Source organism: Megalobrama amblycephala, linkage group LG1 (genome assembly GCF_018812025.1).
Source record: "Megalobrama amblycephala isolate DHTTF-2021 linkage group LG1, ASM1881202v1, whole genome shotgun sequence".
In the NCBI taxonomy this organism is placed as follows: Eukaryota; Metazoa; Chordata; class Actinopteri; order Cypriniformes; family Xenocyprididae; genus Megalobrama; species Megalobrama amblycephala.
Genome location: NC_063044.1, coordinates 59,664,807 through 59,691,952, shown reverse-complemented (window position 1 = coordinate 59,691,952; position 27,146 = coordinate 59,664,807). Strand labels below are relative to the sequence as shown.

The window sequence follows — 27,146 nt, the reverse complement described above, 5'->3', positions numbered from 1 at the left end:
CAGGACATACTTCTCGCAGAATATTTTAAGCAAACTTTACTTCAGACACAAAATTTCTCACTTCTCTAAATTTGCAATACCCCCCACCCAACAAACGTATTCTCGCACACATGCACATTCATACTCAAACATGCTTGCATGGAGACACTTAACGGCTAAGTTGTGCAGACAAAGCAGAGTCAAAACCCACAAAACTGTCAACACACCCTGAGCTTCCCATTAAAGCCTGGCTTCTCTTTTTCTACTTCAGCCTCAGATAATAATTCACACTATAACCAATAACTTGTTGCACTTTTTTTTTTTAATCTTTTAGCTGCAGCTTTTCTCGTCCAGATGCAGGCAGTGATATGACATCTTCAGAGGGAGGAGAAATGAAAGAGGGCACGTAGGAGTGAGAGAGGAAGAGAAATGAACAGGATATAGGTGTGCACTGCATGAGTGAGTGTGTAGATTTCACATGTGCAGTTTGGTCTTGATCTTTGGTTGGAGCTTGCAGTGACTTTACTCAGAGGCACGAAGGTAAGTGTCAATCTCACTTGTTCATAAAGGGATTAAACGGGAGACAAACTGTAACCAGTTTGATGCTTGAAGATGCTTGAGGACAGGTAGACCACGCAAGAAAAAAGTCGCTACATGCAGCTTAGAGAAAAATTAATGTCACTGTTAAACTCAAATCGCATTCTACTAAATATGGTAGATGTGCGCTGAAATAACCTGAGGACGCACCTCTATTCTGACCGTCAAATGAAGTGCAGCTGATCTGGTAGAAAGAGCATGGTGCTAAACATAATGTCATGGGGCTCAATTCCCAAGAAAGTCACTTTGGAAAGCATCTGCCAAATTCAAAAAAGTAAATTCAATTTAATAAATAAATAAATTAGATAATGTAGGAAAATATAATGTAATAGTAAGAAGTGTTTTTCTTGAGCAGCAGATCATCATATTAGAATGATTAATGAAGGATTATGTGACTGTGACGACTGAAGTAATGATGCTGAAAATACATCACAGGAATAAATTACATTTTAAAACATTAGTACAGAAAAAAAGTTATTTTAATTTAATAAAACATTTCATAGTATTACTGTTTTTACAGTATTTTTGCAAAAAAAATCCTATGAACCCCAAACTTTAGAAGTTTTTAATATATATTATATTATTTATATCTATTCTTATTTAAACAAAAAAGAGTGATAATTTTGTGTCTAACTGTCTTTTTCTTCCGGTGTCTTTTTTACTGTGTCACATGTTTATTTCAAAGCTAGAATCATTCGTGCTACACTGACAGAGAGAGAGAGAGAGAGAGAGAGACAAGAAAAAGGAAGAACAGGGCTGCGTAAAACCTTCCGGCCCAGATTCACCCAAGATTACCTCAGCAGAACACCAAACACAAGAAAACAAGAAAAACGATGAATTTCTACAGCCAACTGCTCTCCTTTAATATATAGCCAGGCTTTGGAGGTTTCTATCACATTCTCAAACCTCAAAAGTGGATCTCCAAAGACATTATCAGCTCACCTGAGCACATTTTTTTGCACAAAGACTGATATCTCTGACTTTTCAGCCAGAAGTATGAACATCATGAGGTTCGTTTTTAGCAATTTGCTGCTGTATTTTGCTCTTGGAGCTTGTTTCAAGTTCACTGATGCACAAGTGACAACAGAGCCAGATGCACATATCACCTCACCATTCACGAATGTCAACACTGTGGGGCAAATGTTAAGTTCTGCAACTGTGGGGGGAATGTTAAGTTCGGAAAGCACCATTGCTGGAATTGTCACTGAACTTGTGACAGAACCAGGTCTGGCTCATCCAAAAACCACACCTGATCATCAAATGAGCACCATGCCTGAAGAACCAACAACTGTGAATCATGTGCCACTCAGTACTCAGACTGAATTTGCTCCTGAAATAACAACACCGGCTGAAGTAGAGCAGACCACAATGATCACCACTAATGCGCCTATGTGGATTGTGCCAACAACAGTAGCTGAACAAATAACTACAGATGCCCCAAGCACACATCAAGATGTAACGACTGTTGGCTTTACTTCTGAGTTGACCATTCCTACAGAACATCCTACAGATGAAATCACCACAGCAGCTGTTCAAGTGGCTACTGATTCAACAGCCCTCGATCCCACATCCATCACGTCTCAACCACCTGCAGGCTGGACTGCGCCTCTGCCCGACCTCGGGGAGACCAGCACAATAACCTCCACTGCAACTCTAACATCATCTTCAGAGTCTGAAGTCACTTCTGAAGGGCGCTTAGACTTGAGGTTTGATGACGAATCAGTCTCCACCCAATTTACCACTGTCCCCGGTGTAATTTTCGAGGGTAGTACTGGTCCCATTGAAACAAAATGGATATTAATAATCATAGTGTGTGTGATCATCATTTGTGCACTATGTGTTGGCATGATTCTGCTCGTCCAACGGCGAAAGAAAAAAGCCTCACAGACATTTGGCCCCGTGTTCGTGAACGGACAAAGTAAACGGCCCAAGAAGAAAAAAGGGGCGGGGGATGATGCATGGGCGGGGCCTGTGAATATGGAGGAGGGGCTTGAATGTGACCCTGAAGTACAGGATGGTCTTCTGCCTGATGATGGGAAAAAGGATGGAGACGAAATGGTGCTCAGCACATTCGCCGCCCTGGACGAAGGTGACATGTCTAATGGTGGAGTGGGTGGGGAAGGTACTAAAGAGGCTAAGAAATGGGAGCAGCAGGAACCTCTGCTTTATATTGATGAGGATGCGGACGGAAAAACACTGGCAGAGAACAAGACACAAGAAGGAGATGAAAAAAGTAAGGAGAAGGAGTTGAATGGAGGAGAAACGTTCTGTCTCACCACAGCCGTCTAAAAGACTTGTTCAATGAATGGATGTTAAGGATTTTATAAGAATGAGCATTTTGATTACATTTGATCATGTGCACCCTTGTGAAAAAAGTGCACTTTAGTATACTTTTATAAAGTGTACTTATTGCATACTTAAAAAGAACACAATTAAGTGTGAATTAAATGTAATGTTTTCAGCCGCTTAAGTGCATTCTATTTGTAATTAATTTCAAATGTATCACAGATTAAGTTCATATTAAATGCAATAAGTTGAACTTTTGAGTGATTTTTTTTGAACAACTTAAGTGGTACTTTAATACAACTTTATGATAACCTTCATAATTACGTCTAGTATGTTTAAAATATAGTTGAAGTGCACTGCTTAATGTACTGACAAGCAATTAATGTGAAATAAAATATATTTTAATATCAGTTATTAATACACTTAAGTGTGAATTAAATGCAATGTTTTCAGCCACTTAAGTGCATTCTATTTGTAATTAATTTTAAATATATCACAGATTAAGTTCATATTAAATGCAATAAGTTGAACTTTTGAGTGATTTTTTTGAAAAACTTAAGTGGTACTTTAATACAACTTTATGATAACCTTCATAATTACGTCTAGTATGTTTAAAATATAGTTGAAGTTCACTGCTTAATGTACTGACAAGCAATTAATGTGAAATAAAATATATTTTAATATCAGTTATAAATACACTTAAGTGTGAATTAAATGTAATGTTTTCATCGCTTAAGTGCATTCTATTTGTAATTAATTTAAAATGTATCACAGATTAAGTTCATATTAAATGCAATAAGTTGAACTTTTGAGTGATTTTTTTGAACAACTTGAGTGGTACTTTAATACAACTTTATGATAACCTTCATAATTGCGTCTAGTATCTTTAAAATATAGTTGAAGTGCACTGCTTAATGTACTGACAAGCAATTAATGTGAAATAAAATATATTTTAATATCAGTTATTAATACACTTAAGTGTGAATTAAATGTAATGTTTTCAGCGCTTAAGTGCATTCTATTTGTAATTAATTTTAAATATATCACAGATTAAGTTCATATTAAATGCAATTAGATGAATTTCTGAGTGATTTTTTTAAACTACTTAAGTGCAACTTTAATACAATTTTTTATGTACTTTGAAATATGGTAAAAGTGTACTTCCGAATGTACTGACAAGCAATTAATGTGAACTAAAATATACTTAAATGTAATTTACATGTACACTGTTATATCATTTAATACATTTGTAATTACTTTATTTACATACTTTATTTAATTTAATACATTTGTTATTACATTATTTGTAGTTACATATAATAATGAAGTTACAATTTAGTATATTTCAAAATATTACAATCAACACAAATGCAAATTGAAACCCTCTACATTTATTGACAAAACAATCTATAAAAAACAACAACACAAAAACCTTTTTGTTGATGCACAAGAAAAAAACCAAGAAACACTATGCAAACACAAACAATTACAACACTTTAACTCTCATAAAGAGACTGGAGGACAGAGAGGCTTATATGCATTTTCTATATCATTTTCTCCCTTACATACAAAGTACCTAAAGCTTAACCTACCCATCACTTTCTGCATTTTTACATTTTCAGAAAAATTCATTCGGTATGATCTATAAGATGATAAATAAGATACAAACAAAAATGTATACAAACAAAATGTAAAGAAAAGAAAAGATTCAAAACTTTGGGTAACACTTTATAATAACTTTTTATTAGTTAACTATTTTAGTTAACATGAACTATGAATGAAAAATACTTTAAAGCATTTATTAATCCTATTAAAAAAGTTACATATGTTAATAGATAATGCACTGTAAACTAACATGAACAATGACTATACATTTTATTAACTAACTTGAAAAAACTATATTTTTTATTACCTAATGTTAACAAAAGATGAATAAATACTGTAAAAAAGTTAATGCACTAGTTAGATCATGCTGTCTAATATATTAATTGATGTTAACAAATGAGACCTTATTGTAAAGTGTTATCGAACCTAGTTACTTATAAGCTCTGAAACCTTTACTAGCACGAACATTAAACAGGACCAAAAGGTTTCTTCTAAAATCTTTCTCCAGCATTACAGTGAATGTAATTTTGAAAAGAAAAACAAAACAAAACAAAACAAAACAAAACAAAAAACTTGACGAATTCCAAAGGCACAAAAACAAGAAACCAAAATTGTCTATCACCAACTTTTTTGAAGTTGTAGGAAAAAGTGCTGTTTGTCAATGTCCCAGAAGCTCTCCATCGGCAGAAAACCTCAAATGTCCATGAAGCTGCGCACCATCTCTACACAGTATGCGTAAATGGACATGTTCCAAAGAGGCAGGAAAGTAAAAAAAAACAAAACAAAAAAAATACCTTGAGGAAAAAGATAAACAGAAGGAAAACAATTGTTTGTAAACAGAGTCAGTCCATTATTATAATTGGCTCAATTGAATGAAAGCAATAGATATAGATATATAGTTGCACTCCAAAGTTTATATACACCTTTGTAGGTTTGAAAATAATCAAAAATGAACAAAGACATTTGATGTCCTTTTCCACCACCCTCCTAGACCCATTTGGTATTCCTAAAGGCAAAGAGTTGCTGATAGTGATTGAAGCCAAGATGTGTACTGTGTAACAATCATCTCCTCCACTTTAATACCAGTTACAGTGTGAAATAAATATGAATGAACATCTGAAGGTATGTTACAAGATACAGTACAACTGATCCATAACATGTCACATTTAATCGCTCAGATCAGTGTTTCAACCGTGGAAAGACGTCAATAAAACAGCTTGTAAACAATGTCACGTAATGTCACATTTACTTCAGAAAAATCATATTCAGCATAAACTCTTTAGTCAGCTATGAGGAGAATTCTGCTAATTATATGCACCACGTTACATATTCATTATAATTGTATTTTAAATATTTATTTTATTTATAATTAATTAATTAATTAAAAAAGTATATTCTTTTTAAGTACAATTAAGTGGCCTTTAATTTTAATTATATTATATTATCTGCAAGTGCACTTTTTAAAAAGTATACTTTTAAGATTTGAAGTACACAAAAAGTACACTTTCAATATAATTAAGTGCACTTCTTTTTCACAAGGGCATCAATCAAGGACTAACTAAGTAATATAGATTTGTAAATAATGTTTGACTATCACAATTCTTTATAAACAATGGCGCAATGTACAAAGATGATCTCATTATTTTCCTACATTTTTTTCCTAAAACATTAGCAAACAAAGTCAGTTGTCTGTTGTCAATAGTGTATGAAACACAGCTCATACGGAAGCCAGGCCACTTTCAAATCAAACAGCTTCTGTTGGTCAACATGGCAAATTCACATGACAAAATGAACCCGTAGCAAAATTTGCATGGGGAAATCGTTCACCCTCATGTGAATTTGCAGATAATGTGGATTCCTGTTGAAATGACTGGATTTCATCTGCAAAAATTCAGTGAACAATAATAAATGTGACTACACTTCAAGATAAAATAATGGCTGCGTTAATTAATGATCATCATTCATCCATTTCACTCTAGATCAGTGGTTCCCACGTCCCAAACACTGCATATTTTATATCTCTCCTTTGTCTGACACACCCTTTTCAGTTCATGAGTTCACACTTGCAAATAAGTCAGATAAATAAATAGTATGCATATTTGGCGTGCTGTCCGAGGAGAGGGCTCCGAGCTCGGTATTTGGCCCGAACCCAGAGTACTCCCCCCGTATTCTGGTTAAGGAAGATAACCAGGCGAGTGTGAGATTTGGTTAGGAAGATAACCGGGCGAGTGTGAGGAGATGGGGTGGTGGAGGGATGCTGAAAAACTGTCAAGGAACATGGGTGAGTCGACTGCGTATTTATAATGATCTCCACTCATGCTGATTGGGTAGACTTGTTGATTACTGATTGCTGACAGCTGGTTGGAGTGACGTGATGATTGAAAGGATCATTTGAAAGTGCTCCTCCCGAATTTTGTTAATGAAACATCATGTCTTGGAGTCTCTGCTAATAAGCTGATGACCTGAATCAGGTGTGTTTGATTAGGGAGACATGCAAAATGTGCAGTGTTGGAGTGCCTCCAGGAATGTGGTTGGAAACCCCTGCTCTAAATGCAGATAAAAAAAATAAAATTTCTATCTTTATCCATATCTAATGATACAGTTATACTGCTTGGGTACATGTATGAGGTTAGAGACAGTGCACTAATATTCATTGATTGTGACACATAATGTTACTGTTTAAAATAACCAGCCAACCTTTAACCCTCATGTTGTGTTCAGGTCATTTTGACATGGAGAGGATTTGCCCATAAATGCTAGTTAATGTTATTGCATTGGACTAAAATTTACTGACTTTACTTAACCAGTATCTAACAACTTCCCAAAAATGTTTTGATACTTTTTGTAATTTATTGTGTTTTTTCCCCCACATTGCAACACTTGTGATGTTCCTGGTAAAAAAAAAAAAGGCTTACAAATCTCTCAACTTTTCTTTAAATTAGGACAGGTTTTGTATTTATTTTTGCAACTCATTGATCGTAGGCCTTATTGATATGAGCTTATATTGGTCAAAAATGACCACCCATTGAAAATGAATGGGGGGAATCTAAAATCAAAGAAAAAATTAGCGTTCAGGAGCGTGTTCATCATGTTCATGTTCACATATGTACACGTGGGCTTGCAAAAATAAAGGCCTTAGACCTGTGCATGTGTGGATACGTGCATACTCGTGCATCCGTGCACATACACACACACACACACACACACACACACACACACACACACACACACATGAGGCCTACGATCAATCAGTTTCAAAAATAAAAACAAAACCTGTCTTAACTGAAAGAAAACAAGTTGACAAAATGATTGAATCCAATATTTTGTGATAAAATAGAATAACGAGACGAGTGATTTATAAGCTATTTTTAATACACCACAAGTGTGACTTTGTGCCATTTTGTACAAAATAAAACCATTTCATAATAAACGTCCAGGTTAAACATTAAAGAAAAACTAGTGTGATAAACAGTGTCATTTTTAAAAATATATATTTTATGTAAAATAGATAAAATTATCCACAAATAATGCCTTTTTCACTCAAAAACTGAGGTACATAAGCTCAGATAAATAAATTTTGCCAGTTCCAAAAATAAATACAAAACCTGTCCTAATTGAAAGACAAAAACAAGCTGACAAAAACATTGAATCCAATATTTGGTGATAAGGTAGCATGAACGAGAGATTTATAAGCAATTATTTTGCAGGCCGGTCATTTTTGACAGGGAAGTTATAGGGTTTTCAACACAACACAAGGGTTAAGACTTTAAGACTTACATTTTGAGAATGAAACTTTTTCCACTGTTATCATAGAGATTTATAGCATAGCATTTCAATGAATGATGGCAAAATATACAATCAAATGATCTAAAAATATATTTTTGTTAAATACAAACACCAATATTTTCTATACCGATTTTGTGGGGAAATCTGTGTGTGTGTGTGTATATATATATATATATATATATATATATATATATATATATATATATATATATATATATATTTTTTTTAGGGAGCTGTATCCCTTTTAAAGGTTATTGTTCAGGACATTGACCCTGAACACAACAAGAGGCCCAAGGATGACTAAAAACTAAATATGTGACTGGAAATAGCCAACAAAAGATGTACACCTATAATCCCACTGAATTATATAAAAATCTGAAGCCAGCAGCCCTTCTAATCTGGCAAAGCAAACAGAAAACAGACAAGTGTAGGAATGCCGTTAGGAAAGTGTAGGAATGCCACAGTGGTTAAAGGAAGGGTTTATATAGGCTATATGAAGGCTATAGGTTTCATTGAACGCACTGGGTAACATTTTAAATTTTCACAATGATCAAAATGGGATGTCAAATTCCACTGAATAAACAAAAATTACAAATGACCACCAGATGGAGCTTCTGGCAAGATTACCAACTTTATCTTTTTCCATCCTTCACTAAACTTCACAACTTATTCCTAAAATCAGTGGAAAATGATAGGTGAATAACACTGATGTAGAAGCACCTAACCCTGTCAACCTAATCTTGACATGAACATAATGTTGATCCAAGAATATGTTGTACTTGGTGAAATAACGTTCACCATATGGGAACATACAGTACACTGAGACATGGATGATTTTAACTACAAATGTTTATAACAAAAAAAGGTGTTTCTGAGAGTTCTACAAAGGGTTAGTAGTGTGTTTACTAGATTAAAGATCTAAAGACTAAACAAAACTGGACACACAGAGGACTGCAAAGCCTCAAATGTGTGTCTGCTGGCCACATCCATCAGGATTGTTTGGACAAAACCAAAAGAAAGAGGGAGGGAGAAAGATTCAGGAGAGGAGGGTCTTGGAAAAGAATGGATTCTCTAGAGACCAGCGGGAGGAGGAGAGAGGGAAAAAGTCAGAGGGGAGGGCTGATAACTACATCTGGAAGTTATTTGGAACAAGAGAGGGAGGTAAATAGCTGACAGAAAAGATAGAAAGACAAAGACAACCGGGAATTAGCAATTAAGGTTGCGGGAACAAACTAACAAGCAAATAAATATTTTGACGTTGTTTGTGTTACCTTTAAAAAAAGAAACTGGGTTTTTTTGTAATGCCATAAGTAATCCTAGAGAGAAATGTAAGAGTCTGAAGGAATTAAACAAAAAAAGAAAGAAAGAAAAGCTTGAGAAGAATTTTGTGCTCCTGGAAACTACAAAACCAACATTTCAAGTTCATCACTTCACAGAAGCCTTTAAGGTTTTTTTTTTTACTTATGAAGAGTTATTAACACCCTGAAGAACTGAAGGAATCACGTCTGCGATGGAAAATTCAGTCAATGAATAAATAAAGCAAGATCTCATGAACTTCATCAGTACGAAACTACAAAAAGACAATACGGGAAGCTTTGGATTCAGGACACAGTGAAAACTCAACTCTTTTTCTGGAAACCTTTCTATTGCCTGTCAGTCACTTTTTTCTGTCTCCACCTAAATAAAGGTAAAGCAACTATACTGGATTTCAAGTTTAATGTAAATTTTGGAATATTAAATATAGAAATTTGTGATCATTACTGAAGCAGACTAGAGAAAAAAAATTACAAATGTTGTTCACAATGAGCTTGAGCAAACCAGTGATTTACTGAGATTGTGTTTTTCATTTCGGTCCAAAAAATTATTTTATGGCAGAATTGATAAAAAGTTGATTTCAAGCTAATTTCACTTTTTTCTAAGCATATATAATCACAAGAAACTAAATGTATGATTATGTTTCTATGTGATCTCATATTTTAAGAACACATACATATGGTGGCAATTTCCAGAACCATTACTGACATTCCACTGAAATCAGATCATAAATCCATGTGCTGCCTAACTTTGAGGGGGCTTATATGTTTACATTTTGTCCCATAATATGCTCTGTGGTCACATGTGGGCCACATTCTGTGGAACAAAAAGAGCAAAATAACCACCAATCATGATTATGTTGCCTTCAGCCATGGAATATGAAGCGGCACATATCGACGTCCACAATATTCAATATTCGCTTAAAGTATAAGAGAGGCCTTACATGAGTAGGTACATGTTTCAGTCATGGAACATAATGGCTTTCTAGTTAATGCTATCAGCAGTACAACACAAGGGTGGTTTCTTCCTGCCTGGAAACAGCACTTCCTCTCCATGCTACAGTTCAGGAGAGTGTGATTACACACGTTAAAAGCACACACAGTACGTTTATGTCGTAATTTGGTGACTGTATTCCTGTCTTTCTTCTTTCATGCAGAATGTCTGGGTCACGAGGTTGCCTCTGCTGTGTGAAGTACCTCATGTTTATCTTCAACCTCATCTTTTGGGTTAGTTCTGTTTTAGGCTTCTGTTGAATATCAGTTTGGCAATTTGTGGATACTGTATATTGACACTGTATATCACCATATTCATCAAACCCGTATAAGATTCTTTCTGCCACTGAACACACGAGCAAGAGAGTGATGTTGCTCTGAATGACATGATGATATTCAGAGTCAGACAAACAAGATTCACAAGTGTAACTATAATTGCTTTTATACACCAGTTCAGTAAACAAACAAAAATGTAATACTGAGTAACTTACACAAATACTTCATCCATTTTTGCTTCTCCATCAAAAGGGGTCCCAACAAAGACCAAATTATCAGAATCAACTATCACACATCTCCGAGCAACACACAGTGGTGGACTGAAATCGAATCACTGAACGAGGCATTGAATCATTCACTCAGCCAATCGGTTGAGTGAATGATGTCACTTGTAACTACCTACTGTGTTTCTGTGAGTTTGTTGTGTTCGGAACAACTTGAAGGTCTGGTAGTGTGTGATCCTCAGTCGTTTAGTGTATGATGCCCAGTTTACAAAGTTGGCAAGTGTATGATGCCTAGCAGGGCCTGACATTAACTTTTTTGCTCACCAGCCACTGGATTTCCAACGTTACTAGCCACTCAGCATTTTCATTGTCCACGATTTTGACATCGATACCATGGGCAAAAATATAGATATTTTTAATATCATCTCATCATTTGGAAGCAGGTATATTAGGCTGCTGTCACTTTAAGACCTGATGCACGGATTCATTATACTGTTACACGTGCGTGTTTATGTTGACTTTAAGGGTTATTTCACCCCAAAATTAAATTTCTGTCATTAATTATTCACCCTCATGTCGTTTCACACCCGTAAGACCTTCATTCATCTTCAGAACACAAATTAAATTATTTTTGATGAAATCCGAGAGCTATTTAATTACCACTGTCAAGGCACAGACAGGTACTAAAGGCATCATTAAAATAGTCCATGTGACTGCAGTGGTTCAACCTTTATTTTATGAAGCGTCAAGAATACTTTTTGTGTGAAAAAAACAAACCAAAAATAATGACTTTATTCAACAGTTTGTCTCTCCCCTGTCTCCAACATTGTTTATGTTGTGTAAAACTAAAAGACTTTCAAATCACATGAGCCAATATTTTATTCCCAATAGAACGTAGATAGCATAACAAATAATGTTTAATCTGAGAAATTATACATTTTTATCCACTAAATGAGCTCATTTTAAATTTGATGCCTGCTACAGGTCTCAAAAAAGTTGGCATGGGGGCAACAAATGGCTGAAAAAACAAGACATTTTGAAAAGATTCAGCTTGGAGAACATCTAGAACTTATTAAGTTAATTGATATCAGGTCTGTAACATGATTAGCTATAAAAGGGATGTCTTAGAGAGGCAGAGTCTCTCAGAAGTAAAGATGGGCAGAGGCTCTCCAATCTGTGAAAGAGTGCATAAAAAGATTGTGGAATACTTTAAAAACAATGTTCCTCAACGTCAAATTGCAAAGGCTTTGCAACTCTCATCATCTACAGTGCGTAACATCATCAAAAGTTTCAGAGAAACTGGAGATATCTCTGTACATAAGGGACAAGGCCGACAACCTTTATTGGATGGCCGTGGTCTTCGGGCCCTCAGACGACACTGCATCACTCATCAGCATGGTTGTGTCAGTGACATTACTAAATGGGCCCAGGAATACTTCCAGAAACCACTGTCGGTAAACACAATCCGCCGTGCCATCTGCAGATGCCAACTAAACTCTATCATGCAAAAAGGAAGCCATATGTGAACATGGTCCAGAAGCGCCGTCGTGTCCTGTGGGCCAAGGCTCATTTAAAATGGACTGTTTCAAAGTAGAAAAGTGTTCTATGGTCAGACGAGTCCAAATTTGACATTCTTTTGGAAATCACACAAACCTGTCCTCCAGGCTAAAGAGGAGGGAGACCTTCCAGCGTGTTATCAGCGTTCAGTTCAAAAGCCAGCATCTCTGATGGTATGGGGGTGCATAAGTGCATACGGTACGGGCAGAGTGCATGTTTTGGAAGGCACTATGAATGCTGAAAGGTATATAAAGGTTTTAGAGCAACATATGCTCCCCTCCAAACAACGTCTACTTCAGGGAAGGCCTTGTGTATTTCAGCAGGACAATGCAAAACCACATACTACAGCTATTACAACAGCATGGTTTTGTTGTAGATGAATCCGAGTGCTGAATTGGCCTGCCTGCAGCCCAGATCTTTCACCTATAGAGAACATTTGGTGCATCATTAAACAAAAGACGACCACAAACTCTTCAGCAGCTGGAAACCTATATCAAGCGAGAATGGGACCAAATTCCAACACTAAAACTCCAGAAACTCATAACCTCGATGCCCAGACGTCTTCAAACTGTTTTGAAAAGAAGAGGAGATGGTACACCATGGTAAACATGCCCCCGTCCCAACTATTTTGAGACCTGTAGCAGGCATCAAATTTGAAATGAGCTCATTTTGTGCATAAAATTGTAAAATTTCTCAGTTTAAACATTTGTTGTTATCTATGTTCTACTGTGAATAAAATATTGGCTCATGTGATTTGAAAGTCTTTTAGTTTTCATCTTATTCAAATTTAAAAAATGTCCCAACATTTCCGGACTATCAATTTTTTTTTTTTTTTTTTTTTTTTTTTTGACAACACTGCATTGCACAGTTTATTATTTCAGATGCACTTTTAAAAGTCTACAATTGAAAATGTATAACCTATATTATTTACAATCAACCAGTCAATGTGGCTAGTAGGAGTGACTGCTGAAATCCACCCGCATTTGGTGGGTTGATGGGTGTTAATGTCAAGCCCTGATGATGCCTAGTGGTTAAAATTCGATAAGTGTATAACATCTGTTCAATAAATATGTACAAAATATGTAAGAATATGCAAGTACGTTCAGTACTAGCCCATTATGTTTATGAAGGCCATGCAGGTCCTTAGAATGACCTGCTTTAAACTGATGCGAAGTCTCTTATGTGAACCTGATTTTTCTTTACCTGCTTGTTTGTGCAGTTGGGAGGATGTGGTCTATTTGGTGTTGGGGTGTGGCTCGCCTTCACACAGTCAGAGTTTTCATCTCTACCGCTGTCCTTCCCTTCACTCTCCGCGGCCAACCTGCTGCTTGTTGCTGGGGGCGTCACCATGGTAACAGGGTTTCTCGGATGTCTTGGTGCTCTAAAAGAGCAGAAGTGTCTATTGATGACGGTAAGGTGGTACCTGGATCCTACCTGACATCTGACATCTGTAAAACACATTTGGAAACTGCCCTCACGTGACACTGAAGACTGGCGTAATGGCTACTGAAAATTTAGCGTTGCCATCACACAGGATTAAATTACATTTTAAAATATATTCAGATAGAAAACAGTTATTTTAAAATGTAATAATATTTAAATAGTTTCTGCTCTATGCAGCCTTGGTAAGCACGACGTCATTTTTGCCGCGCGCACCTTCGCGCTCGTGCGGACGCGGCGAGTAGGCAATAAAAGAGACTTTTAAAATAGATAATTTTGAAGACTAGTATGTTTACATAATGAAATAATTTCAATTTAATGTCCACTTTTTATTTGGAATATAAATAATTGCAAGTAGCCTATCATCCTCATCTGATGTTTCTCCTTTGGCCTATAGGGAAAAAAAGGAGGCAATTGTTGGGGACAGATTTGTGTCTATAGCACAGTTCAGATAATTTGGACTGGTGTTTGATGAGAAATATTTTAGTTCAAATTGAAAGAATTTGATTGATCTTGGCAAATTTGAGACCAGAATGAGACTTTTCAGGAAAAAAAAAAAAAACGGAAAAGCAGAAGAAGCAAAAGTTGCTCTTTTTTAACCTCATTGCAGCCTTAGAGAAAAAAATGAGATATTACAAATATTTCATTGGTGATTTTTCTTCCTACGTGGGAATATTGACATAGTACACCATATCTGTCTTTAAATATAATTAAATCTAATAGTTCTTTCTTGTTCTTTCAGTTTTTTGTGATCCTCCTGTTTCTAGTCATGATAGAAGTGACGCTGATTGTGGTTTTGAGTGTGTATCATGAAGAGGTAAGAGAATAATGTCTGAGCCTTGCAAATATTTCAGCCTTTCCTTTCAGGAAAACACTTTGCATTCTTATTTCCTGTTTATCCGCTTCTCTCTGTTTTGTCCATTTAGTTAGACAAAAAGGCTAAGGATGACCTAAGAGAGGGAATGAATGACTATAAAAGAAATGAAGGGCTGAAAAATTCCTGGGACAACATGCAGAAGATTGTGAGTTGAGTTTGTAACTGTCACAAACATGAAGGCTGAGATTCTTCAGTATAATTCATGGATTCTGTTTCCTTCAGTTCAAGTGCTGTGGCGTGAGCAACCACACTGACTGGCACAATAAAACAGCCAATGGCAAACTTCCTGAGTCTTGCTGCAGGGATAACGGTGTAGAATGCCATCACTGGGAAGAGGTCAGATCATTTCTGGGGTCGTGGGGTCAGCTAAGTACCACACATTCCTAAATCTGTTGGTCTGTTGGTAATTGCAACCACATGCTTAATGCAAAATGAAGGCTGGAAGAAACCCTACATGCATCTGATATGTTAATGCTCTTTGTTATATGGCTCTTTGAAATACTTTATTCTGATTGGTCAACCTGCAGCTATTTCATGCCTCCTGTATCACTTGCAGTCTCTTTCATCTCACATATTTTTTTTCTACATGCTAAATACTGGGGGGTCAGTAAGATTTTTTTTTTAATAGAAATTAATATTCAGCAAGACAGTATTAAATTCATGAAAATTTACCATACATACATTTGTAACGTTGCAAAAGATTTCTATATTAAATAAATGCTGCTCTTTTGAACTTTCTATTCATCAAAGAATCCTGGGAAAAAATGTATCACCATTTCCAAAAAAATATTAATCAGCACAAATGTTTCCAACATTGATCATAATAATACATTTTTCTTGAGTATCAAATCATCATATTGGAATGATTTCTGTAGGATCATGTGACACTGAAGACTGAAGAGTAATGATGATGGAAATTGTCGTCAATTGAATAAATTACATTGTAAAATGTACACTGTAAAAAATTCCTAATTGTATGGAAAATAACTTTTACCATTTTTTTTTTATTTTAAATTGTACTCAAAATGTAAGTACTAAATTAAAATACTAAAATTACAATCTGAAAAATTAACATCTCAGCTGCTATTTTAAGTAATATTATGCCATTAGTGACAAATTACTGTAATTCTTATTATTTGTACAAAAACATCACTATATTGTTTTTAATGTATTTTCTTAAATTACATACAAATGTATGTAAAATTACAAAAATAATGGCGATTATAATTCGCGAAATCACCACCAGATGGCGCAAAGGGACAGTTGACACCATATCCTAATTAAGTAAAGTGCAAAAACTTTTTCAGAAATATTCATTAAACATTTTACAGAAAAACACTGTCATTTTAAGTATTTCCTGAATTATTATGATCAAAGAGTATATTCATATACAGTTATTTTAAATTGTAAAATATTTCACAATATTACTATTTTTACTGTATTTGTCATCAAATAAATGCAGCCTTGTTGAGCATAAGAGTGTCTTTCAAAAACATTATAAGACTTTACTAAGCTAAATTGTCTGAATGGTTGCGTTTATTTATAACAATTGTATAACAGGCCATGTAATAAGCAAGATGAACTTCTAGCCAGTCATTACCGCAAATTAAATCGAGAACCTGATTACTACGTCGGGGTTGATTTTGAGATAATGATCTAAAAAAATGAATGAATAATGAACTGTTTTTTAATGTGTTTTAGCCGTGCTATGAGAAGGCCAAGGACTGGCTTCTGGCTAACATCACCTCAGTGCTTGGGTTTGGAGTTTGTATTGGAATCGTTCAGGTACTTTGAATCTCACATGTCTGGTGTAGCCTGTTTATTATATTAATTCAAGATCTGCATGCACTCAGATATTATGCCACTGCATTTTCTCCCTCCAGATTCTTGCTTTGTTGTTCTCCATGCTGATGTACTGCCAAATCCTACGAGCAGAAAAATACATGGACTGACCCTTCCTTCGCCCCATTCTGAATATGTAACGAACATTTAAATGGACTTGTCTATTAGCGATACTGGATGTGATATGCATGTGCACATAGATTACAGTGCTGCTACACTTAGGAAGAAGCTCTGTTGAATCTCAGCTAAATTGATTTATCAGATAAAAGGCTAAAAGAATAAATGAATATAAAGTGAATGTATACAGTAGGTGGAAAAAGTAAATCCAAGTATTATTGCACTCTTTGTTAAATAACTGCTTGCAATGAACATGCAATCGATGTGAATTTCCTACAAATGGAAATCAAATGTTTAAGAGTTGATTTGTTATACTAAACCAACGGTCTGTACTATATTAACGTCTATTAAGATCATTACAAATAAAAAAAAAGAATGCAATACAACAGTAGATGATTGTCATCATGTATTTCGGTATAAAATGGCACATAAAAATTTGTAAAACATCCAAAATACAAAAGAATAAATACATCTTTCTAATCAAGTAGTGTCAGTTCCCCAGATGGCTGGTTCTTCTCTTCTTCTTCGCCTCACAGAGGTCATGCTACATGATTCAGAGTTCATAATGAAAAGGTCCAAGGTCAATCAAACTCTAGGACCTCATCCAATTGTGCAATTTTATCCTGTGGAAGAAGACACAAAAAAAAAATTTGATACAACTCTGCCCCCTTCTGGAAGAAAACAACAGATGAATATGGAAAAGTTAAATGTAGAGAGCAAAAAAATGCTCACCCATCCTCCGTGGCTCCTCACCCATGGTGCAAAGTTTTCCATGTAGCGTTCAGCATAGCCTGTCAGACGCTGAACTCCAGTTGCTGTCACGACTCGACGAGACACATCCATGGTTATGGCGAGACGGCGCAGCGTAGGGCTTACTGGTGCAGGAACGGGAGGTTCTTCACTCTGACTGGCGTACGTGTCAAGGAGTTTGGCAAAAGATGGGTAGGAGAGGCGAGTGAGGGTGGACCGCAGGAAGGGGTTGCCGTTTATCTACAACATTAAACAACAATTAACAATGATAAACAGTGACTAACAACAATAAACCCAAGGCAGCAACTGAAAATAACCACTTTTCATGACCATAAATAGTCAAAAACACAAGATTTATTAAATGTATGCTATTAAGTCTTTACGATAAGGAACCAAGAGCTGCTTTAAGAGCTAAGTTCACTCTATATCCAAGTAGGATACCAAAAAAAAAAAAAGATTTATCTTAATTTAGATCAGGCATCATTACCTTGTCGTTCATGGCATCCCCCTCTGTAGTCAATATCTGAACGAGCTGTTGAACCACAGCTTCTTTGTCATTTACTGTGAACAAAAAGAAGAAGTGTAACCTAATCTTCAAACAATTCAAAAAACCTCTGCCGGACCATCAGCCCATTATAACAATAAGCTATTGTTAAAGGCATAGTTCACCCAAAAATGAAAGTTCTGTCATCATTTACTCACCCTCAAGTTGTTCCAAACCTGAATAAATGTCTTTGTTCTGTTGAACACACAGGAAGATATTTTGAAGAATGTGTTAAACTGAACAGTTTTGGGGCACCATTGACCTCAATAGTAGTTTTTTTCCTACTATGGAAGTCAATGGTGCCCCAAAGTCGCCTAGTTACAAACTTTCATCAAAATATCTCCCTTTGTGATCAACATAAGTTTGGAACAACTTGAGGGTGAGTAAATGATGACAGAATTTTCATTTTTTGGGTGAACTATCCCTTTAAAGCACTAAACATGTTACAACAGCACACAGCAAGATTGTGACAACACAACAGGTCTGCTCTTGCTTTGATATTCCACTGAAAATGTATCTACTTCACACATTATGATAAAATTATAAATTCGTCAGGTCATAAACAAGTTTTGCATCAGTTTATGGTTTTATATCTACCTTTGGGTGGACTTGGCACAGGCTCTGGTTTAACGGGGGATTTCTTTTTCACACTGTGTTTCTGTGCAATTCTGTCCAAAGTATCTGCCACACCGTTATAAAACTCAGGAGGATGGGCTGAGAAAAAAATATTACATTGACTTTTGAAAATATTTATAGGCATAATAAGACATGACAATCAAGAACACATTCCTGACAGTGCCTTCTGTGTCTCAACTCCTTTAGCCAAAAAACAAGCTATATATCTTTTACGTCTGAAACTTACACGGTGAAGCAAGATGCTCCCCAGATTGTGGACCATCTGAAGGATCTTTTAAAGGCAGTGTGGCCGGGCGCCGAGGACGAGGCTCTTCTTTTTTAAAAGACACTTTTTTGAGTATGTCAGATATTTTCAGTTTTTTCTTCTTTTTCTTATTTCTGTCCCCTGATTTTCTGTCGCCTTCCTCTTCAGACGCGGATGATGGAGCGCATATCTCTTCCTAAAAGGAAAATGTTCTCATTAACAAGCTCTGAAGAGTAATATTAAAACACAATGTTAAGAAAGAAGAAATTAAAAATAAATACATTTTGGCTTCTTGACTGGTCAGGAATTTCTTAATACTGTGAAACCATTAGCTTTGCAGTCCATGCCCCAGATGAAACAAGAGCAGGTTTTGGTCTCTACAGATATAAATAGTGTTTGCCTGTTTCACACAGCATGTATCGGCAATGCATATTTATTTTGGTGCCCTTATTAAAGGCTACACACTAGCAACATGAGCACAAGTAGAAGTGTTGCAGAAGCACAGCTGAAAAGTAGGAGCCAATAACTGAACAGAGCAGAAATTTTTAAAATGTAACGCTTGTGATTATCACACTGTAGATTTTTTTTTGAAGCAACAAAATTACATATATATTATAATTTGCTCTGTTATTACCTCCATTTTTCTGGGTAAACTGTGTGTTCCATTTGTCGATGGCTTGTCAGACTGGCCCGACTGACTCTGCTTCTCCAGGCTGTTGTTTGGACTTGGATCAGTGCTACCTTCTTTCTTATCATGGCGGATTGTGGATGAACGGGTTCTCAGTCTTCTTTTTATGAAATTTTTAATTCCGTGTTTCTTCTCCTCTGCGGCACTGATCTCCTCATCCAAAGAGTCCCATCCATTGGCATCTTTCCTTATCTTATCTTTTGTAGAGGCACTAAAAATGGGAAGTGAGAGAAAGAGAAACATTGGTCATTTCCAAATTATTAAATGCACAAGATTTTTTTTTTTTTAATCACAATTACATCAACAATTTCATAAATTTGCATGTTTATATAATAAAGATTGACATAATTGAAAAAGTAAGATGACTTGACCACTAAAAGTTCCCCTGGACCACTGAATAAATGAAGTTAGTATCCTGGAAGAATAGTGAGAGAAGCAGCAGTTTATATTTTCAAATAATTCTTAATGATTGACAGATGAACAGAAAGATTCATCTGTAATTAGATGAAGAATGATCAGATGGACTAGACTAGAAGTTTTACTAGAAACATATAGGCCTGGTTTCAAAGACAGGGCTTAGCCTAAACCAGGATTAGGCCTTAGTTCAATTAGGATATTTAAGTATCTTTTATAAACTAGAAAAAAACATTACTGGTGTGCATCTTGAGAAAAAAACAATGTAATTTTAAGGCGAGACACCCCAGGTGAATAGGGTAAAAAAATTAACTAATAGATATCACCATACTACCCCAGGTGATTGATTACATTAAAAATTGCAAACATTTTTTGTATTACAAGTTTTCTAAAATGTAATGTTTAAATATGCAAATGATGCATTATCTAATTAAATATGCACTAATTTGCATACATTTCTAGAACAAAAATCTGAATATTGGATGACGTCAGGTTCACAGTTCTCATTTAATTTTTTGGACATATTAAATTCAAAGGCTTTTACAGAAGGAATTTTGGATATCTCTTTTTATCATTCCATAAATCAGAAAATACTATCAACAGCCAGAAAAAAAATATTTTCACCATTTTTTTAGGAATAAAATGTTGTATAAAATCAGGCAAATTATATATCAACAAATCCCTCTGTAAAATCCTTCAGAATATAGATAGGAATAAAACTGTAAAGTTTGGTGTATGTAAGTTCTGCTGAAGTGGAGATTTCTGACTCAGAGCAGGAGGAAAAACTCATTTTGAGAAAACGGCCTTTAAAGATATTTACTGTAATTGAAATCTATAGATACAAATAGATAAAGTGCTATAAAATATACACTTAAAAGTGTATTTTGGATGTTTTCTTTCCACCAGTCTGAAAAGCCAAAAAGTACAAAATCTCAAAATTGACAGGTGCCTGAAAAAACAGTGTTTTTGCCTGTAGTGTCTTCCCTTAAGACATGTCAGCCTAAGTTGCTTTCACTTAAAACAGCTCAAACATGCATTTAGTCTGGGACTAGCTTAAGCCTTGTCTGTGAAACCTGGGGACAGTATTTCTACCAAATCCTCTTGTAGTTAATACTTTCTTAAATTACAACACATGCCATTACAGAGTTCAAAATGTCATAAATCCATAAAACAGATAAATCCTGTCTTAATCTTATTTACTGTCACATTACACTCAAGTGGACTCTTTTGTACATCATCTAGAATACATCAACTTCTTAAAACTGCTTTAGGCAAGAGTCACTGTTTTAGGGCAGATTTGTTTGTCTTTCACTGTTTTTTTGTCATGGAGAATAACAGGTTAAAAGATAGAATGATTAAAAACCTATATGATTCTGGACTGACTTGAATCTTTTCAAGTGCCAGTCTTAAAACAATTTAAAGGGTTAGTTCACCCAAAAATGAAATTTCTGTCATTAATTACTCCCCCTCATGTTGTTCTACACCAGTAAGACCTTCGTTCATCTTCAGAACACAAATTAAGATATTTTTGATGAAATCCGATGGCTCAGTGAGGCCTCCATTGCCAGCAAGATAATTAACACTTTCAATGACCAGAAAGCTACTAAAGACATATTTAAAACAGTTCATGCGACTACAGTGATTCGATCTTAATGTTATGAAGCGATGAGAATATTTTTTTGTGCACCAAAAAAACGGGAAAAAAAAAAAACTTTGGCAGTTTGATACACGCTCCGAACAACTGATTCGAAACAAAAGATTCGTAAAGCTTCAAAGCTTCATGAAGCAGTGTTTTGAAATCGCCCATCACTAGATATTGTTGAATAAAGTCACTATTTTTTTGCCGCAAAAAAAATATTCTCGTTGCTTCATAACATTAAGGTTGAACCACTGTAGTCACATGAACTGTTTTAAATATGTCTTTAGTAGCTTTCTGGGCATCTGTAAGTGTTAATTACCTTGCTGGCCATAGAGGCCTCACTGAGCCATCGGATTTCATCAAAAATATCTTAATTTGTGTTCTGAAGATGAACGAAGGTCTTACTGGTGTGGAACGACATGAGGGTGAGTAATTAATGACAGAATTTTGGGTGAACTAACCCTTTAAAAGGAATTAAAAGCACCATAGTCTAATAAAATAAGATGATATTTACAAAACTGCTCTGAAATGGAGTTGTTTTACTTCACATCATGCCAGTGTTTAATTCTGTATGTGACTGAATGATTTGTGTCACCTGTATTTGTGTGGGTCTCTGTATTCTCCTCCTATCCTTCCGGGCCTCTCATCAGGAGGAATCGAGAGCGAGTGACGCAGGAAAGACTTCAGCACCATCCGAGTCTCCGCTTTAATCTCCAGGAGAGAGATAGACGGAGAGGGGGATGCAGGCCTGGCCACGTCTGCCATCGCTGAGACAGAGAGAGAACTGAGAGACAGAGAGAACACTTTCAGATTACACAACGATACAAACCACCAGTCCACAATTATAATGTACTGCTGAATAAATGTCCACAAGTTAAACTAAACCAGAGCCTCAAATCTCTATTGAGACAGAAGATTAATTGAAGGTCAATGTACACTTTGTATGTTTGTGTATTAAAAAACAACCAATAATCCATCCCATCTAAAGAGAAGTGAGTAGTACCTTAATTCATAGTGGGTACTTGAAGGAAGTGAAAGTATAACAAGTGACATACAAAGAATAAAAAAACACAGAATAAGATCTGGAAGTTCCAGTCAGTTTACCTCAGATATTTTATCTACGTCACGTATAGCCTTTACAAAGACCTCAAACATGATGACAAGCTCAGCACTTTAACAGAAACAAAAAACACATTGATTTTCTAATAATATCATTAAATCCTTGGATTATTTAACATAGTATCAACCATGTGTGTATAGGCCTATACAGTGCACTCCAAGTAGGGTTTTCAATAATATCAGCAGCATAAATCTATATCATTTTAATTGTAAATGCATTCAAGTAACTTAAAATTATGAATGAAGACCAGTTTATATATATTATATATATACATACATATACATATACATATATATATATATATATATATATATATATATATATATATATATTTTTTTTTTTTTTTTTTTTTTTTTGGGTTGCATAATAAATGCGATATATACGTCACAGACAGATGTGCCACTTTGGTGCTATGATGCCTTATTAATGGATTAAACTTGGCCCTTGGTTTCTTTTTTGACAACTACTCAGTCAGCACAAATTTATACTAATATATATATATATATATGTGTGTGTATTCAAGTGAAAATGAAAAACCCATGCAAGCCTAAAATCAAAACTCTTTTTGTAAAGCATAACATCATTCATCAATTTCTCTCATTCACTGTGTAACCTACTTTGCAGGTTATTATGGCCCATCAGACCTTGTAAATTCCACTGTAGGTATGTTATTGTTATTTGTTATGCAGGCCAGGGCAGTTTTACAACTCAAAACACCTGACACATTGTACATGTTGTTGTTCATCTTCCCCTTCTTAGCCCACTTGTATGAGCCTAGACCCTGTTCATTTTTTATGACACACTTATTATGAATGGTACAAAATGTGTTTTAACTAATACACCAAACATCTATTTTTGTATGTGGAATAAATATGGAATATTATATAGCGTGAGGATTGGAATTATTAAATATACCCACGTAAACTGTGCTAATCGTATAATTACAGGTGATCTACGGTCTGATAGTACACACTTACCCAATACCTTATCAATTCTAAGCAGCTTCCAACTATGCAAGTGTGGATTTCACAGCAGAAGCAAGAAAACACACTCACCCAGCTTCTGCTATAGAGCCATGTTTACTACTTACTACTCATGGTCAAGTTCACAAGAGGGATTTTCTGCATTGCAAATACGTCAGACTGATGACACGTTCTTGGCTTAAATGGCATTTTATACATTTATGAAAAATGAAGCATGTTTTTTCCACAATTGCATAATGCTAGTAATTGATGAAGCTTGTCAGAGTCATCATGTGACTGTGGTTCCCTGCTCTTGTTTTTACAACACTGAGCACATGTAGGGATGCAACTCTTATGTTGCCAGTTACACACCAGTGCTATATTACTGTAACATCCAAAATATAAAATCCTGTTAGTAACCATGTCATATCTTAAGCCCCAGATCTTCAACTTAGTACTAACCCAGATCTGTAACTAAATTTCTAGTTGTCTAGCTTGTCTTTAAGTAACTTTACTCTATGCTACTAACCAACCAATAGGTTAGATAGGCTGTTTGTATGTCAGTCAGAGTGTAATTAAACGTAAATGGATGATTGATTAAAATGAATTAGCTACATTAAGCTTCTTTACATTCATTCTGCCACACCAGATTCAAGATTTCTTGATACCTGACACAACTCGTGATATACTCTTTTTAACACAACAATGCTTACAATAGTTACTTATAGGCTACCTTAATTCGAGCAAATAGTCAGTCATAAGAGGACAACTGTCTTTGATGAAGAAAATACCTGCCTTACAAAAGTTCAAGCGCACAAGTATACTCGTTCATACCTGGTAAATATGTCTCCTCCTCCGCGTCCGAAGGAATCAGCCGAGTCGCGACGCGTAAAAACAGAAAGCAACAAAACGCATGGACAAAGTCAATATTATTAAAACTCGGATACTAAAAACAAAACAGATACATTTACGAGCGACTCAGTCATCAGCGAACTGTGCTAAACTTCAGACGAGTTAAAAGGCAGTTGTGTGTCTGATGTTATTGGAGAGTTCACAGGTAAGTCAGATCACACAATGTATCAAATCAGGTCTGTAGCAGTGATTCATATCGATGTTATAGATACCACTGCACTGTCGAAACCAACAGAGCTTCAGCTTACCGGTTTCACTACTACTAACGCGTCAATAGTCCGACCTGCGGAATGACCGACTTACGTTGTGCGCACTGCGCATGTCACTGGACGAGGGACGGCTCCATTTTCCCATTGGACAGGGTTCAATTCCAGTATGCTCAATTGCTACATTAAGAAACTTTTTACTAAACATACTATTATGTGACCTATATCATGTGTTTAACCGGCTATAATTGTCATTAACACGACAAGTTATTTTACTCCTGAAGTTTTGGTGTTACTTTTTGGTGCCATTTTAAAGTTTATATACTTTTCATCTGTCTTGTATGATGGTGTTAAAAACAAATTTCTACTTTATGACTAAAAATGGACACTAAAGTACAGTTCAAGAGAAAAAAATGAAATGAATTTACACAAAACAACTAAAAAACAAAACCACTCAGGTGTGTATTTTACCAAACAGGGTTTATTTTCAGGAAGAAAAAAAAAGCCATTGAGAAAAGAGAGTTATTTTGGTGACTGGTAATATTGATGACAGGAAAGTTTGGGAGCATTTGTCCTCCCTCAGCCCCCCCCAAACCCCGTCCAGCGTCATCTGTAAATCAGACACTGGTACAAGGATTGGGAGAGACAGAGATGGACCGTCAGACAGAGAAAAAGAGGCATACTAACATACTATGAAATCAAACTTTGCAAATTTTAGTAATTTGGATAAGGATTGATAGAAAAGGCCAGTCAGTAAAGCCTAAAAGAAAAAGAACAACAAGAAGAAGAAAACTAAAGTATGCAGTGAACAAACCTGAATTGTACTTGGATCTCTGTTATTAAATAAGTGTGAAATAGGAAATTCAGAGTTAATGAAAGATCAAGAAACATGCAAACATTCTGGGTTCAGTATCATGGAAAGTCCACACAAGTTCAAAAGGTCTCAAAGTTGTTCATCACCAAGACATTTCACATATAGAGAATATCAGTAAAGAAATTAAATGTAGTTACCATAAAAAAGCCTTTCTGCAGCAACATCCTTGTTATCCAAAGCTGACAAACTCTCAAGCCTTTTTATTATACTCGTCAAATCTGTCCGTGCAACTATTTTTTTTCTTCTCTGAAGCTTCATCTGCTCTCAGATGTCTTACCTCAGAGTTATTTCCTCTTTAGCAGAGATGATATGCTTTTGAGTCTGCACCCTCCTTCACTTGCTCTCTTCATCTTGTCTGTCTTAATTTAGCTGTGCACGCTCTTCTTCCTGCCTACCCTCTGACCTGTCCTGACTGCTTCTCCCTCTCTTCGCTCCGGACTCGCTCTATCTATCCCTCGCTCGGCCACCCTATCAGCCCCAAATCACTGTTCTCCTGACTCTGAGCCAATAGGGAGCAACACAGCTGGGTGAGGCACTTCCTCTGTGACAGGAAACCAGCAAAGAACTCTCAGAGAGAGACACACACATACACACACACACACACACACACACAAAGTGTTTGGTGGACTGTGATGCAGAGTTCAAAATGGCTACCCCTCTCTATGAAAAAAAATCTATGTTGTGGCCTTTTAGCTGTTGTTCTAAAATTAAATCAATTTTAGATAGTTCTAATTGTGTGTTTTCTCTGCTGCTTTAGATACTCTAAGCACAGTGCAAAAGACCCCCAATGACTTAAACTGTGTGCCATCTTACTACCTGTACATTTATTAGTTCGGCCAACCTGCCATGTGCACATCATTTAAGTCATTTAGGATTTAAAGAAAGCATCTGTCACATATGTACATGTAATGTTAAGTGAGTTTTATTGAATCTGGAATATTCCTTTACCAAGTTAAGCTCAATCGGCAGCATTCATGGGATACTGTTGATTCCCACAAAAACTCATTTCGGCACTTTCTTTCTTTAAAAAATTAAAATGATGATGCAAAATTCATAATGTTAATTAAATGGATAGTTCACCCAAAAATGAAAATTCTGCCATCATTTACTCACCCTTAAGTAGCTCCAAACCTGTATGATTTTTTTTTTTTTTTTTTTTGTTCTGCTGAACACAAAGAAAGATATTTGGAAGAATGTCAGTAAGCAAACAGATCTCACCTCCCATTGACTTCCATAGTATGTATTTTTCCCTTCTATGGAAAAGT

The 27,146-nt window shown here is 35.7% G+C and overlaps 3 protein-coding genes across 6 annotated transcripts; 2 read left to right on the top strand and 1 right to left on the bottom strand.

The window, feature by feature from the left end:
• The first annotated feature begins 144 nt into the window (after window positions 1-144).
• Window positions 145-3,317, top strand: si:ch73-248e21.7 (hyphal wall protein 1). The gene is made up of 2 exons (XM_048205765.1): window positions 145-519; window positions 1,262-3,317. The coding sequence occupies exon 2, from the start codon at window positions 1,573-1,575 to the stop codon at window positions 2,863-2,865; it is 1,293 nt and encodes a 430-aa protein (XP_048061722.1). The 5' UTR covers window positions 145-519; window positions 1,262-1,572; the 3' UTR covers window positions 2,866-3,317.
• Window positions 3,318-9,378: 6,061 nt separating this feature from the next.
• Window positions 9,379-17,376, top strand: tspan4b (tetraspanin 4b). Its single transcript, XM_048205926.1, has 8 exons — window positions 9,379-9,940; window positions 10,724-10,793; window positions 13,836-14,027; window positions 14,799-14,873; window positions 14,983-15,078; window positions 15,156-15,269; window positions 16,635-16,718; window positions 16,817-17,376. Exons 2-8 carry the CDS (start codon window positions 10,725-10,727, stop codon window positions 16,883-16,885), a joined length of 699 nt encoding a protein of 232 aa, XP_048061883.1. The 5' UTR covers window positions 9,379-9,940; window position 10,724; the 3' UTR covers window positions 16,886-17,376.
• On the bottom strand, window positions 17,284-26,329 carry bcl2l12 (BCL2 like 12). Of its 4 annotated transcripts, none has more exons than XM_048205767.1 (8): window positions 26,019-26,329; window positions 22,403-22,574; window positions 19,701-19,965; window positions 19,049-19,262; window positions 18,784-18,900; window positions 18,130-18,203; window positions 17,625-17,882; window positions 17,284-17,515 (listed from the first exon to the last, which is right to left on the bottom strand). In XM_048205767.1, the coding sequence occupies exons 1-8, from the start codon at window positions 26,137-26,139 to the stop codon at window positions 17,474-17,476; spliced, it is 1,263 nt and encodes a 420-aa protein (XP_048061724.1). In that variant the 5' UTR covers window positions 26,140-26,329; the 3' UTR covers window positions 17,284-17,473. The 4 variants fall into 4 exon arrangements, with proteins under 4 accessions (XP_048061724.1, XP_048061727.1, XP_048061737.1 ...); XM_048205770.1 differs by having other exon boundaries at window positions 22,403-22,591; window positions 26,019-26,149; XM_048205780.1 differs by lacking the exon at window positions 26,019-26,329 and adding an exon at window positions 24,724-25,557.
• Window positions 26,330-27,146: the final 817 nt, after the last annotated feature.